At 41.2% G+C, this 13,944-nt stretch overlaps 1 protein-coding gene across 1 annotated transcript in view; it reads left to right on the forward strand.

Annotated features, from left to right (window-relative positions):
• SORCS3 (sortilin related VPS10 domain containing receptor 3) overlaps window positions 1–13,944 on the forward strand; it is a 297,645-nt gene that overhangs the window by 262,636 nt on the left and 21,065 nt on the right. The window contains exons 17-19 of the mRNA XM_057420990.1: window positions 3,188–3,301; window positions 4,770–4,941; window positions 11,245–11,431. Coding sequence (XP_057276973.1) covers window positions 3,188–3,301; window positions 4,770–4,941; window positions 11,245–11,431 — 473 coding nt within the window. The remainder of the gene's footprint in view (window positions 1–3,187; window positions 3,302–4,769; window positions 4,942–11,244; window positions 11,432–13,944) is intronic.

A 13,944-nucleotide genomic window follows, 5' to 3' on the forward strand; every position in this document is an offset into this window, starting at 1 on the left:
CCTCTGGACTTGTTCTAACACCTCCATGTCCTTCTTTTAAGGACACCAGAACTTCACACAGTACTCCAAGTGGGGTCTCATGAGAGTAGAGTAGAGGGGCAGGATCACCTCCTTTGACCTGCTGGTCATGCTCCTTTTGATACAGCCCAAGGTACAGCAGCAAATATTGCAGTAGTTTGTCTTTAAGAGAGGTTTAGGAATATGGAGCAGAGATTTTAATCTTATCTGGATGGATGTTTAATTTGTTCCTAGTGCCAAAATTACATCTGAGACTCCTTAGCTTGACTTGGGAGATCTTTTCTCCTTTGTTCTCATCATGGGAACTTGCAGGATGAACTAGCTTTCGTGTCCTGCAGTATCTGCCCTTGGCATTTGCATATGCCTCTGAGCTGAACCAAGCGCCAGTCTCCAGAGATGTCTGTGAATTTGTTCACTCTTTTTTTTTTTTTCTTCCAGCTTTGTGCCTCACCACCTTTCTGTTTTCACAGTGAAATTTGCCTTTTCTAAGCTGTAAGTTGAAAATTGTGGTAGCTAAATTGGCCTTAAGTGCTCTTCTGCCTTGAGAAGGTCTACATCAGAATGCACTTTTTCAATCAATTGATATGTTCCTTGCTTGAATTTAGTATCATTTTTGCTTAACTTTCCCACTAACATGAGAGAATATTGCTATTAACCTTGTCAGTCCTGCAGAGGAAATGCAGTTAGAGGATAGCAATCTGACTTTTGTTTCAGGCTTTGCACTGTTAGGAGAATTGTTAACTGGCTTCCGAATGCAAAATTGTTATAGCTGGTGATAGAGAATCAGAAGAACCAGCTTCAGTTTAAGGGTGCATTTTGCTGCTAGTCTTAAGGGCTGACTGGAAGAAGGAGGGGGGGGGACGACTATCAATTTGAAGAAAATACTAGAGGTGCTGGAAATGGGCACAAAGCTTGATTATCTTAGAAGCAACTAACAAAGAGGAAGAGTGGACTCATCTGCTCTGACTTGTGACTTCTAAAGGAAAAGACCACTATTTAGTCAGTGGCAGGATACAGGTTATTCTAGAATATGATTCATCCACCTTCTTTTGGATGTCAATATGAGAAGAGGAGATAGGTCCCCACCGTTAAGTATCTGCTGTGGGAAGGATAGTTCTGACTCTTTCACTTGATGCTTTTGAAAAGGAAAGATCTCAGCCTTTTCTGGCTGGGTTCGCAGTTGTCTGTTGTTCTTGGAAGCACTGACTGGCCTGTCAGTGTATGAACTGTTCTCATGTGTCAACAGGTCCTATGGAGTGTCAGGGAAAGAATGAGGAGGGCTGACAGCTGGGGTTGTGTGAGTACAGTGACCAGCAGGTCCCAACAACAGGCTATCTACTTCCCTAGTAAGTAGGTTTGGAGGTTGGTCTGATCACAGCATCCCATGCTACAAGCTGTGATGACACTTGCCTTCAGGAGCTGTACAAACAGGACAAATCACTGCAGGAGCCCTATAGCACAAGCTGTGAGTGCTGTGCTCCCTCCCATTTGGTCATAGGAGCCTTTCCTCTGTCTGCCTCATGTTACTGTGCTTTTTCCTGCTGTTAGATATAAGGCTGGTCTGAGTTTCGGGAGCAGAAATCATCATCCAGGGCCCCAGTTCAACAAATCCTCATGAGTCAAGAATCAGGGGTGACTCCTGCCAACCCTTGCAGTCATTTCCAGAAGCAAACCCTGGCCTTTTTCTGACAGAGAGAATGGCAGAAGGAACTCAGCAGTGTTATTAAAGTGCTCACTGATCTTTCTTTTCCCTCCTCCTGCTTTTTTATTTACACTGTCAAGATAGCTTTCCAGAGAAAGACAGCCCAGCAGCTGGACTTGATTATTTCCTTAACTTATGCGAACCCTGGGGCTTATGAGAAGGAAGGTGGGCAGCATGCAGGGTTTTAATATACATTTACCAGAAGTTAATGAACAAGCACAGAACCTTGAGGGCATACAGCGATGTTGTCTTTAATTTTATTAAATATTTATGCAGCTCTTTTCTTCGTTGGGGCAAAGTACAGCTCCTTCTGAATATTTTTAATTACCAAGTCACTGCCAGGCATTTTTGACTGTGCAGGTCGGACCCACTGAGAATGATTAAATTGAATGTTGAGAGAAAGAGCATTAGGGAATCTCCAAACCTTTTAAAGTAGCTTGCAGAATTTTTACCCTCTAAGAAAGGAACAGCAGCAGCCTGGATCTCTGGGGACATAGCACAGTTTAGTCTCACCAAAGCTCTTCCTAGAGTCTTTCTGTTGGCAATGCAGGCTCTGAATAGGGGAAGAATAAAACTCAATAGTGTCCTAAAGAGCACAGAGAGCTTTCAAGGCAGTGGCTTCTGTAGTGTCTGTGTTTCCACAGAGATTTAATTTTTTGGCATCTGTTAACTTGCTTCAGGCAAAAATTCAGAATCTCTTTATTTGCCCTTTGAATCCAGCCTGCCAATAAAGGCTATGCATAGAAACTGGATCCAGAGCCTATTAGAATTTACGGAAAGCTTTGGATTAATCCTATTGCTGGCATGCAAAGGCAGCTGTAAAAAGAAGTCTTGGATGTGGTTGTATACATTTCTACTCTTTGGTGGTCCAAGGAAGCATCAATACCCTGGATTACCTTCCCCATGTGACACAATACCGTGTAATCCTTAGGCTACCAAGTTGGCTGTGTTGTAAGCTTAAGTGTTGGAAAAACACTGGCTATATTTTTCTTTCAGGCCAGTCATGGCTCAGTTAAAGAGCAGGGAGGCCATTAACATATGTAAATATACATACCTTGGCTAATTGTTCAGGAAGTGCTCCTAGTGTTTTATATTCCTAACTGCTCTGTTGAGAAAAAGTGGTATTAGATCTTGGAATTAACCTGGTTTGTTCTGAAACCAAGACTGCGAATTGCAAGCAAACCAAAAGAACCCAATTTTTGTTGCCTAAGGAAACATAAGTCCCCCAGTGCTTTGCAAGGTTGGTAGTTCTGGTGTTGTCAGGTATCGCATACCTTCTGTGAACTGTGTCCTGCCTCTCAAAGAGATTAAGCACTTTGTCTCTGAATGAGCCCAATCCATCATGTCATGCCATCCAGCAGAGAGTTACTAGCACACACTTGCTTTGGGGAGCAAAAACATCACCTAAAAGTCTGATCTAAATCTAGTGAATGGGTAGAGTGATGCACTCATGGCTTATCTCCATAGTGACTATGGGTACGAGAGACACAGCAACAATCATTGTGTCCCAGCCTTCTGGTTCAGCCCGTCCTCCCTGTCCAAGGAGTGCAGCATGGGTCAGAGCTACTTGAACAGCACTGGGTAAGTGAAACTTGCAATCTCGCTGCAGTTTGGTGACCTTGACAATAGAACCTGGATGGTTCTTTTTTGTCTGCATCCCATCTGGCTTTTTTCCAGTCTTATTCATGAAGTAATGTTTACAGCAGCATCTGTGTGGAGCATTGCCTCATTCCTCAGAGATAGGGAGAAGCACATTAACATAAGTGACATGTAGATACTGTACTGTTTTCAGGTGATGTATGATCTCTGAAGCATAGACTTGAAGCTCTCCTTTGCTGCAAAATTAAAACAAATCAGGAAGGTCTATCTGAGAGACAGCTGAACATTTAAAAGGGCGAGTTTGAGATATTTCACACTGGTTTTCGTTGAACCTCTTCATATCTTACAGCTCCTATTTATAGAAGCTTCCCTTCTGGGAAGGCTCAAATGACAATTTTTAGTCTCTTTCCCCTTCCACCCCTCTGCCATTTTCACTTTGTATATAGAACACTTTTTGATTTCAGACAAGCTACATGTGCTAGTTTCTCTTGGTTTTACCCAGAACCAATGGCAAGTGCTGGTTTATTATGGTAATATTGTTTTGCAAATGCTATTCCATTGTGGAGGTGGTACTCTGAAACTCTGGTTGCACTGGCTGGTGTAAAACTGAGATGTTCTTCGCAGGCAGTGCACGCCCTGAAGACTTTGTAGGGCTGCTTCTGAGTCATGGGTCCTGCATACTGTCTTGTTATGACAGGGTTGTTTGTGGCTGGTTGATACGAGTGGCTGAATAAAGTGAGGCTGCTGGCAGTCTGGAGTCACTCAACTTCAGAGACCCCCTTTCAGCTGAAAATTTGCTATAAATATGTGATATAATTACAGGAGCCCTGGCCAGTACAACTGGTTGCAGCCTTGTCAGAGAGCAAGAAGAAAGTAGCTGGGGTCTGTGTCTTCTTAACCAATCCTGTATTTTTACTGTGAAATTGCCAGCGAGGGCTAATCCTCCTCATCAACATTGGGAATAGCCAAGTGTCTTGCTAGTTAGCAAACCTCCTCCATGAAAAGCTGAGAGAAAAACCCATTCGTTGAACTGTTCAAAAGTTAGACTGGACAAAGCTCTTGGCAGATCATTCCAAGCACCTTTGAGCAGAGGCAGACAAAATATAATAAAAAGCATCATTAAAAAACTGGGATGCATGGTCCAATCCTGCAGGCATGGGGAGTTGGAGGAGTTCTCTGCATTTTAGCAGTGCAGAGTGGTTCACCTTCACAATGTGTGTCTTTTCTCAGCTATGCTGCTGAGAATCTGTGGAGAAGGTTGCGTTGTGATTTGTTTGGCTCTCTCCAATTCAATAAAGTGGTAGGTTTCTTTGATTTTCCTTTTCAGTGAGGGAGTCATGCAGGTAGTTAGCCTTTGGAAAAGCACATGAATTAATATTGAGAAACAAAAACAAAAGAAACTTTTCTGCCCACTGCCTAAGCCCAATCTCCTTTTGTTACTGTTCCCCAGGTACCGAAGGATTGTGTCTAACAACTGCACAGATGGCTTGCGAGAGAAGTACATGGCCAAGGTGGAGAAGTGCCCTGGAAGAGCACCTCGTGGACTGCGCATCCTCACTACTGATGGAAAGTTGGTCACGGAGCAGGGACACAATGCCACCTTCATCATCCTTATGGAAGAGGTACGTTAGTGGTCTCAGCAAACTTTTCACTGCATGGCAAGAATGGCATTCTTTTCCTTCACCTGAGGTTTAGGAAAATTAATGAAAGGGCTACAAGCAAAACATATAAAAAAATCCCATTGGGTCAAGCTAAAAGAGTACTTGGCTGGTTATCATGTCTATCAGTGATGGTGAAGCCAACCCTGAAGAAAGATAGATCTGGTAAAAAATATATCTCTCCATTAGCTTCTTACTGCCTCCAGTGAACTGCAGTTTATGGAGTTTATGAGGCAGAAACAGTGTCTCTATGCTTAATAATTCTGTTTCTGGGATGAAAAGCTTTAGCTGAATCTTTGCTGGGAAAGGTTAAGAACAGCAGGGAATATTTTCAGACTCATGGGGAGCAGTGAGGGATGTAGTTGTTTTGCAGTAGCAATTGAGCCTCCTCAAACCACCTCTGAGCAGCCCAGCCTATATCTATTTCATTTATTAATTGGTACGATTCTGCCTGTAGCCAACAGTAGTGTAAGTGATACCGGGCCATGCTGGTGCCTGAAGCATCACAATATTGAGGCACTTCTGGTGATCTCTCTGAGTCAGGTACCCCTCTGGGAAACATGTATGGTGCAGCCTCGATCACCAAGGCTTGTGGCTCTGTGGATAGTTGGAAGGCACTTGCTATATATTCAGGCTGACAGGAGGTGTTTTAAGTGTTTGTATTTCTCTTCTTGTCTGTGATTTGATTTGGTGTTTAGGGATATATGTGACTGCACCCCAAAAAACCCTGCTGTATTTGCAGCTGCTGCGTTTCCCTGCTGGCTTCTGACTGCCTGTGAAATGTGACATTGGAGGTCCAACAGTGATTTTCCCACTATATATTGTATTACATCTGTTTTCTGGTTAAACAAAACAGTCAATTCGCAGCATCACTTCTAACATCTTTTGGTGTCTCAGGAGAGACAGCCAGGGAGTGAGGTGATGTTAGAGAACCGCAAGTACGTTTTGTCATCTACTCTGTCCTGTGTACTTCATTTTGGTACAGTACCTGGAGACGGCTGGGAGCCAGCCATGTCATGGTCATGAGCATAGCAATAACACCAGCAAGGACAGACTGGATGGCTGTCTGCTCAGTATCCTCTGACAACAAGCAGCATTAAGTCTCTGAGGAAAATATGCTAGAAGCATTGCAAGCCTTATGCCCCTTCTCCTCCCAGTCTCAGAAGTAGCTTCCATTGGCAACTTAGACCTTCAAGAACAGAAGAAGCTGTTGTAAATCTGAGCATCTGCCATGGAGAATTTTTTTCTCATGATACCTTGGTTTTTATTTATTTCTTTCTTTTAACACACACTCTTCTATTAATTTAAATTCTTATACAGTAACTGTTTCTTTGGGGCCACACTAATCTGACAGGGCCTCTTTACATACTTCCTCAGAAGTTCATGCATGTTCTGCTTTTATACAAAGGGGATTTCTTATCTACCTGGCTGATTCTTTTATATTCTGGAGGCTTGACATGGTAAGATGATTTCTGTAGACAGTCAGAGTTGGAGTTCCAAAAAGAACAGACATAATCTGAAAATTAGGAATCTAGTAGTAATTTATTAAGGAAATCAAGCGGAACTGCTGCGTACAAAGAATGATAAACAGATGGAGAATAAGGCAGCAGTCAAGGTAGCTGAAGAGTGGAGTCTTTACAAGGCTTTAGAGATTGAAGAGGCAGCTGAAAAAATATGTGAGGGCGTTCACTCTACGTCCTTTGTTGAAAAATAAGGACAGTTAGAAAAACATTGCATTGAAACAGGTTTTTTTTTTCCTAAGGGAAGAGGATTTTCAAGAACATGTCTTTGTGGGTGAACAGCTTATTCCACAGAGAGTTGTGTGTTAGGTTTGTTTCTTAAAAGAATAGATTTTTTTTTAAAGGAAAAAAGTAAAAGAACATTGAGATTTTCACTGAAAGTATGGAACTGGCAGTGTTCAAGGCCAGGTTGGACAGGGCTTGGAATATAGTTGAAGGTGTCCCTGCAGGGTGATTGGAACCATATGACCTTTAAGGTCCCTTCCAACCCAAACCATTCTGCAATTCTATGATTCTGGCCAAAAGTATTCCAGTCTTTCAGTGTGAACTTGAGAACAATGAATTGCCATCAAAGTGACATTCTTCCTTGTTAGCTAGAAGAAACAGTTTCTGTAGAACTCTTACTTATTGCACACCTTGCTGTCATACAGATTCATTCCTGGGTCCTTTCACTTTCTCTGGTCAGTTTGTTTCCTGGTGGGATGTTTTGCACCTATGTCTGCATTTGCTTTCTGAGCCAAACAGCAGTCTGACAAGTCTTCCTGTAGATACATCTGTGTGGTCTCCATTCAACCTTCCGTTTCAGACTAACCCTGCTCAGCAACTTTGGGGTTTGCCATCAGTTCCTTTCTACCTTCTAGTATGCACCCTCAATATATTGTTGTGACTGACCTTTCTGCTGTCCAAAAATAAATGAGGAATTTGTTAGAGTTAACTGAAAGCTTAACTTCTCAGGTTTTATAGATTTTGCTTTAGCAGTATTTTTCACAGTGATAATTCAGAATATGTGCATGAAAATGACAAACAAATGCACAATGACTGATGATTTTTAGTATGTTTTTAAAATATAGGGTTGAACTGTGATTTGGACTGTGATACATGCAGGCAGGAAAACTTTCCCAGGCTAGTCTTGATGGGGAGATTACTCTGAAGGGCTGTTCCATGGCAATCCATTCCACTACCCTTTGACAGCTCATTGGTTTCAGCACACAGAGCCCCAGTGTTTGAGACAACCCCTAGCTCATTCTGTTTTGATAGTTTATGGCGCTTAAAGCAATAAAATGTGCTTTCGAATATATATGGAGAATATTGTGTTTGGGGTTTGTTTTGTTTTGCTTGTTTGTTTTTTCTTTCCTTTTGAAATGCCTCCAATTCATTTCTGTTTTAATTCATATTCATAAACTCCAGAATATCTGACATCATGTGTGGGGCTAGCAGACTTGTTTTAGCATTTTATATACTGGATACAGAGCTATGGAAAGGAGAAAGAAAATATAGTGTGATGGGATGGCTCTGTATTGAAGACCCAACTCATAATTGAGTGGAAAGATCATCTGCTTACTATTTAGTCACAAAATATGTGTCCTTGCTTCTCCACTTCATATCTTCTAATTTCAGATATAATCATGTTGGAGAAGCAAGGACGAAGTAGGAAAGAGAACTGTAAGGTGTGAGAGGGGAGCTGCCATGATGGGTGCAAGAGATTTCAGCCTAAGGTCACCAATGATGAATCCAGTGTAGATCATATTTTTATCCTCTGTTCAGTGTCTTCCATATGAGACTACGACAGTTTGTGGTCTTAGTACGTTTTCTTGAGAAGTGGCTTTTGGTTGTTAGTTTTGTTTTGTTTTAACAAGCTATGGGACCCTTTCTGCCAAATAACTGAATATCCCAAGAATATAATTTTGCCCTGATAGAGTGTTTTTTAGAGTGACTTAAAAAACTGTCAAAAGGATGTTATTATAGATAGTTTTAGAGTCACTACCACTCTAGTCCATTATGGGTTTTTTTTGGCTTATACTGTAATTTCATGTTCTGGTAGGACAGAAGTGAAAACGGTGCCCTGATCAAGTCAATAGACAAAACTCTGGCTCCTGTGAAATGGGAATGATGGAGCAAGGAAGGAGATAGATCTAAGATATTAACCAAATATACATATTTTTAAAACTACATGTGATAATTGAGTATATTGGTGTCTACCTGCAGACTCCAACTATACGCCTATGGCAAATTCACATCTGAAAAAAACCCTTCCTACACTTATTTGTTAATGCAGGCATAGCTTGATAGGAAGGTAAAGACTGGGGCCATGCTGTGGTCCAGATTATTTATGCAGGGTTCGTGCTTCAGTGTAGTCTGGCTTCTTGTCTATGCTCCCAGGTTTCCATCCAAGGGACAAGATCAAGTGCACTCTCAGAACTGGGACCGGTAATGGAACACAGTGTCCTGTCTCTGTCAGTGCCACAGTCGCCATCTACTCATGCTGATGACAACTCCCAGTAAGACAGCAGCTCCCATGAATTTGGAGTCAGTGGGAGCGAAGAACTGGGACCCCTTGCCTTTTGTGGCTGTTTCTGTCTCTGCAGGAGCCTTTGTTGTGCACTTTTGGTCTCAGTTGCTGATCGTTTCGGTTAGAACAGCCTGTGAGCTGTTTAATTCTGATTAAAGGACCTCTTTTTCCATGGTCAATATTCTGCCTTTATCCTGACTCTCCTGGGATGATAAATCATGATGGATCAAATCAAACGGATCTGCGCTGTGTGTGAATGTGTTCAGACCAAATGGAAAATCACTTATGGATGTGAGATTCATAGTCAGAATTTAGGCTGCAAGACGTATTTTGCCACACACAGGTAAACTTGAAAACTACTGCCCAGAGGAAACCTGGTGCTCTTGGGTATAAACTTTTAGGGACTGCCAAAATGTGGTTATCCAAGCATTATTTTCCCTTTGTCTGATCTGCTGTTTTTCTAGGAAGTCATGGTTTGTTTTGTGCAATACCTGGCCCAGAGACTTTAGTGAAATCTATGGGTTCAGTGGTCTTCTTTAGTGAGCCCAGTAGACGTAGGACCCCGTAGGATTTGAGCTGGCGGTGAAGGGATTGGAGGTGCGTAAGAACTGCAGAGCTGGCTCTTGGTTATATGGTTATTTAAATCAGTATGCACTGGAACTGCACTTTACCTTTGATCCTGACTGTGCATTTACAGCTACAACAGGGTTTATGAGATGACCATGAAATATTTCTGAATTTTGTATTTGAAAAGCAAAAAAAAACAAAGCTAAATTAAGGAGCAGGGATTTTTTTTTTTTGGTTTATTGGTTTGTGGTTTGGTTTTGGGTTTGTGTTGTTTGATTGTTTTCTTTTTTATTTTGGAATCCCACTTTTATCCTAAATATATCTAGGGATTGGTTTCAGTTTTGGGCTGGGAGCATCTCCAAAAGTTAGTAGTATCTTCTTCACCCATAGTGAATATAGTGGAGACTTTTCATGAAAGGAAGTTACTTGGGCCAGCACATCTTATATATATGCAGAAAGCTACAGAAATTTAATCTGAGAAGTAGTTTTATTTCAGTTTAGTGAAATCACTGCAGTGGGGTTTAGCTGTGTTTAAATTAGCCTTTTTTTGTGTTACTTTTAGTCAGCTGGGAACAAGTATAAAGTAAGGCTCCAAGAAACTGAAATAACAGACACTTCTACAGTTCACATATAGTGCTCTAACGCATGATTTAAATTAAAACAGTGCAGCTGCTGCCTCTAGACAATATCTGCAGTGCTAGAATCTCTTGTCTGCTGTTCCCTCCTTCATTTAATAGATGTCACTGACAGTAATCCTAGAAGGGATTTTTCTCATAATCTACTTCATTCTCATGTGTATCCAGGCCCTATCTCTGTAGAGACTGACATTAGACAAAAACTGACAGTCTTCAGTGTGGGACTCAACCTGTATAAGTTCAGCTGCCCTGAAGTTACATGTCTGGCTGAAACTAGTCATCTAGACTTTCTATCATCAGGGTACAGGGATGGATATTTGCAGAAGATGGTTCATGTTACCTGTCTCAGTTATCTTTGGTTGGGATATGTTGCTCTGTTGCTGTTTTTATTTCTCTCTCTTTCACTGACTATATAGGAAGCCTGGAAAACTAGCTTAGACTAGACTAAGAGAATCTCAGTGACTAGGTTCTGTTTCTTCAGAACATATTGGAGAGCCACTTCAACCATTGTCCTGTATCCAGAATATCCAGAATATTCCTGATGCTCCCCTGTGCACATTGGAATTACTCTCTAGTTAGCTTCTGGCCTACCATCAGTGTGGTGCCTCCCACCTCTCTGCCTCTGGTGGAGGTTATTTGCTGGACACCACCTACTCAATGAAAGGCTGTGCAAAGCCCTGGCCACCTCAGTGACACATAATCCTCAACCATGCATTGCATAAGATGATTCAGATATGGTCCCCTTGATATATGCACAATTAGCAATCTGCCCTCTCAAAATCTATAAACCCAAGATGGAGAGATAACATCTCTTTACAGGTGTAATGTTCAGCTATTCTAAGCATAGCTTGTATATAATTAGCTGGTGTTGATTTAAATCTGGCCACCTTGGGGACTGACAGAACAAAGCTAGGCGTTTTGGGTAAAGTTACGAGTTTGTGTGTATGCTAATGAAATGGAACTGAGAAGTGGGATGGAGAGTAATATAAATCACTCTTATCAGCCCAGTTTCCTAATCCAGCCTTCTCTGTTGTAGGGTGATCCCCAAAGGACAAATATTCAGCTTGATTTTGGAGATGGCATTGCAGTATCCTATGCTAATTTCAGCCCTGTTGAGGATGGCATCCGGCATGTCTATAAGAGCGCTGGAATCTTTCAGGTGATGGCATATGCAGAGAACAGCCTGGGCTCTGACACTGCTGTCCTCTTCCTGCATGTGGTCTGTAAGTATTTCCAGCTGCTAAATTCCTTGAGTGAAAACATGACCTTACTGAAAATCCTGCAACTTCAGCGGGGCCTAAGAGTAAATGCAAACCCACCCACGTATGCAGCTTGTGCTTGTCCAGAGGCTTGGACTTTTAAATACCTCTATCTTGTTAAGTTTTTATTGACTAAAGAGGAAGGGGAGTTTATTTTAACACAAGTACATTTGCAGTCCTCACAGAGAGAGGTTAGAAAACTTTTCTCGGGGTTTTCTGAAAGGATCAGAGACCAAAAAATGTCTGAAACAAAGTCCAAATGTGTGTTTTGAATACAATTCTAATACCAAGAGGTTTAGATTAATCTTGAGTCAGTTATTCTGGATTTGGGACCTTATAGTGCTCATTAAAGAAAAGCATTATGCTGAGCATACTTCCTGGGATATGAATGTACCGAGGGTTGATGAGCTACTTTTCATATTTCATGTGAGTGACATACATCCCTGACTTTTCCCTCCTGTTTGGTAGATCAGTCCAATTTCCCTCCACTTGTCACATGAGCAGACTTGGATATAGAGCCCCGATCTGGGTCCTCAAAGGCACAGAAGAGAACAGAGGGTGTGGAATGCAGGATGAGACCAGGAAGATCCCAGTCCTTTGTCCTGCTCTCAGACTATTATATCTCCTGTGCAGAGAGCTCTGACTGTGTTTATAGGTACCTCAATGGTTTTGCCCCTAATGGTGTTCACAGCCAGGTCTGTGTTCCCCCTTAGCCCGTCAATGCCTTCTAGCCCATCTATCTTTTGTGCTTTTCTGCTGGAAAGAAGCAAGTCAGAAATTTCCAAAACTCAAGAACCATTTTCTTCTTTTTAATTTCAGGCTCCCTGTGTGAAGGAATCAATGTTCCTTGAAGCTTTTATTATGCTCATAATTCCCTCAAAGTCAATCATGGCTGCATTTAACAACCTGTTATTAGAGCATTAACTGTTTTTTCATTCACCTTGGGCCATTAGCTGACAAAAGTGATGGTTACCTGGTAATAGCAACCAGCTTTGTATGGATTATCTGATTTTTCTCACAGGAACTGCTTTTTCATGGTGAGGGTTTTAGAACAAAATGCAACAAGGGCCTGGTTGTGCTACTCTGCCCTTTTCTTCCTCAGCCTCTCAAATGTCTCCTTTGAATTTTATAGCATTCTTAGGTGGCCAACTTATTAACATTATCTCCAAGGAAGCATTTACGTTCATGCTAACAATGAAATAAAATGATACATCATTACTCAACTTTTAATATATTTGGATGTGCAAGTCAATATAGAAGGTTTGACCTTGAATCTCAAGTGTACAAACAAAAATGCTTGCTATATAAATTGCCCTTATTATACAATCTGTCTGGTGCTGGAATCCTGTGCTAAAAAAAAAACCAGGAAGAAAGAAGCTCATTGGCTTTAAGGAACACTAGTTTTCTACCGTGCACATTTATTAGTGGTCAGTCAACATTTCACCTTTCTAGAATCTGCTGTCAGGATGCTCATCTCTTCATTTAGAGGAAATAAAAGATATTAGTGGTTCTCCTCTTACATTCACTGCCACAAAATATTTGGGGGAATCTGCTGTTCTTGGGAACCCAGAGTACTGTTATGAGCAGAGTTCAGGAGTGACTTGCTGGTAGAGACCCCTTGGGAAAGGGTTTGGGGAAAGAAGTTTTAAGGAGCCAAAAGCAAGAATAGATGCCCAATCTACTTGGTGCTGTATGTTGTGGCAGTAAAAGAACAGCTCTTGGTCTCCAGAATCATAATACCAAGTAAATGGAGAAGTGATTAATGTCTCTATTTTGTGCTTGAAGAGCTGAGAGGTAACACAAGAAGATCGTCTCAGTTAAAACCAGGAAATTTCCTGCTTCCCAGAATTAATGTTTTATTAAAAAAAAAAAAAAGAAAGAAAATAAATCTCACTTCTTTATCTTTTGTTTTATCTTTCCTTCTCATAGTGATAGTCTATCAGCTTGCTATGTTTTAAAAGGTAGCATCCAGAAAGACCCTGTAATTCTGATTTATGTGCAGCTGTTAGGAACTGAAATTTAGTACCAGTAAAACCAAAAAATTAAGTGAGAAAGAAAACAGTGGAGAGAGTAAAATCTTTAAACAAACTAGCAAACAAAACATCACTAATTTTTACACTTTTTTTTTCTGGTGAGGACTCCTTAATTCTGGACTCCTTGCATGCGACTCATTCTGGGCATTTGCATTTGTTAGACACAACTTGACACTGAAACTGCAGTATTTTCTAAGTCTTTCGGGGAAAAAAACCTTTTGATATTTAAGGTCTTTGATATGCCAGTGGACAGGTCTTTCAAATAGTTCGTGACTTTTTGCTGATGGCAACTGATTGCTCAAAGACTTCTCAAGGTCAGGCCAAGGAGATACCAAGCTTTACGAAAATCATGGATCTTTCTTCTGGACACTTTCCAAAAAAAAAAAAACCAAACCAAAAAAAAAGCCCCAAAGAAGTCATAGTGTATTTAATCAAACCATAAAT

Source organism: Pezoporus wallicus, unplaced genomic scaffold, assembly GCF_028554395.1.
Source record: "Pezoporus wallicus isolate ANWC-B61680 ecotype Strahan unplaced genomic scaffold, APGP_CSIRO_Pwel_v1 contig_3365, whole genome shotgun sequence".
NCBI classification, from domain to species: Eukaryota; Metazoa; Chordata; class Aves; order Psittaciformes; family Psittacidae; genus Pezoporus; species Pezoporus wallicus.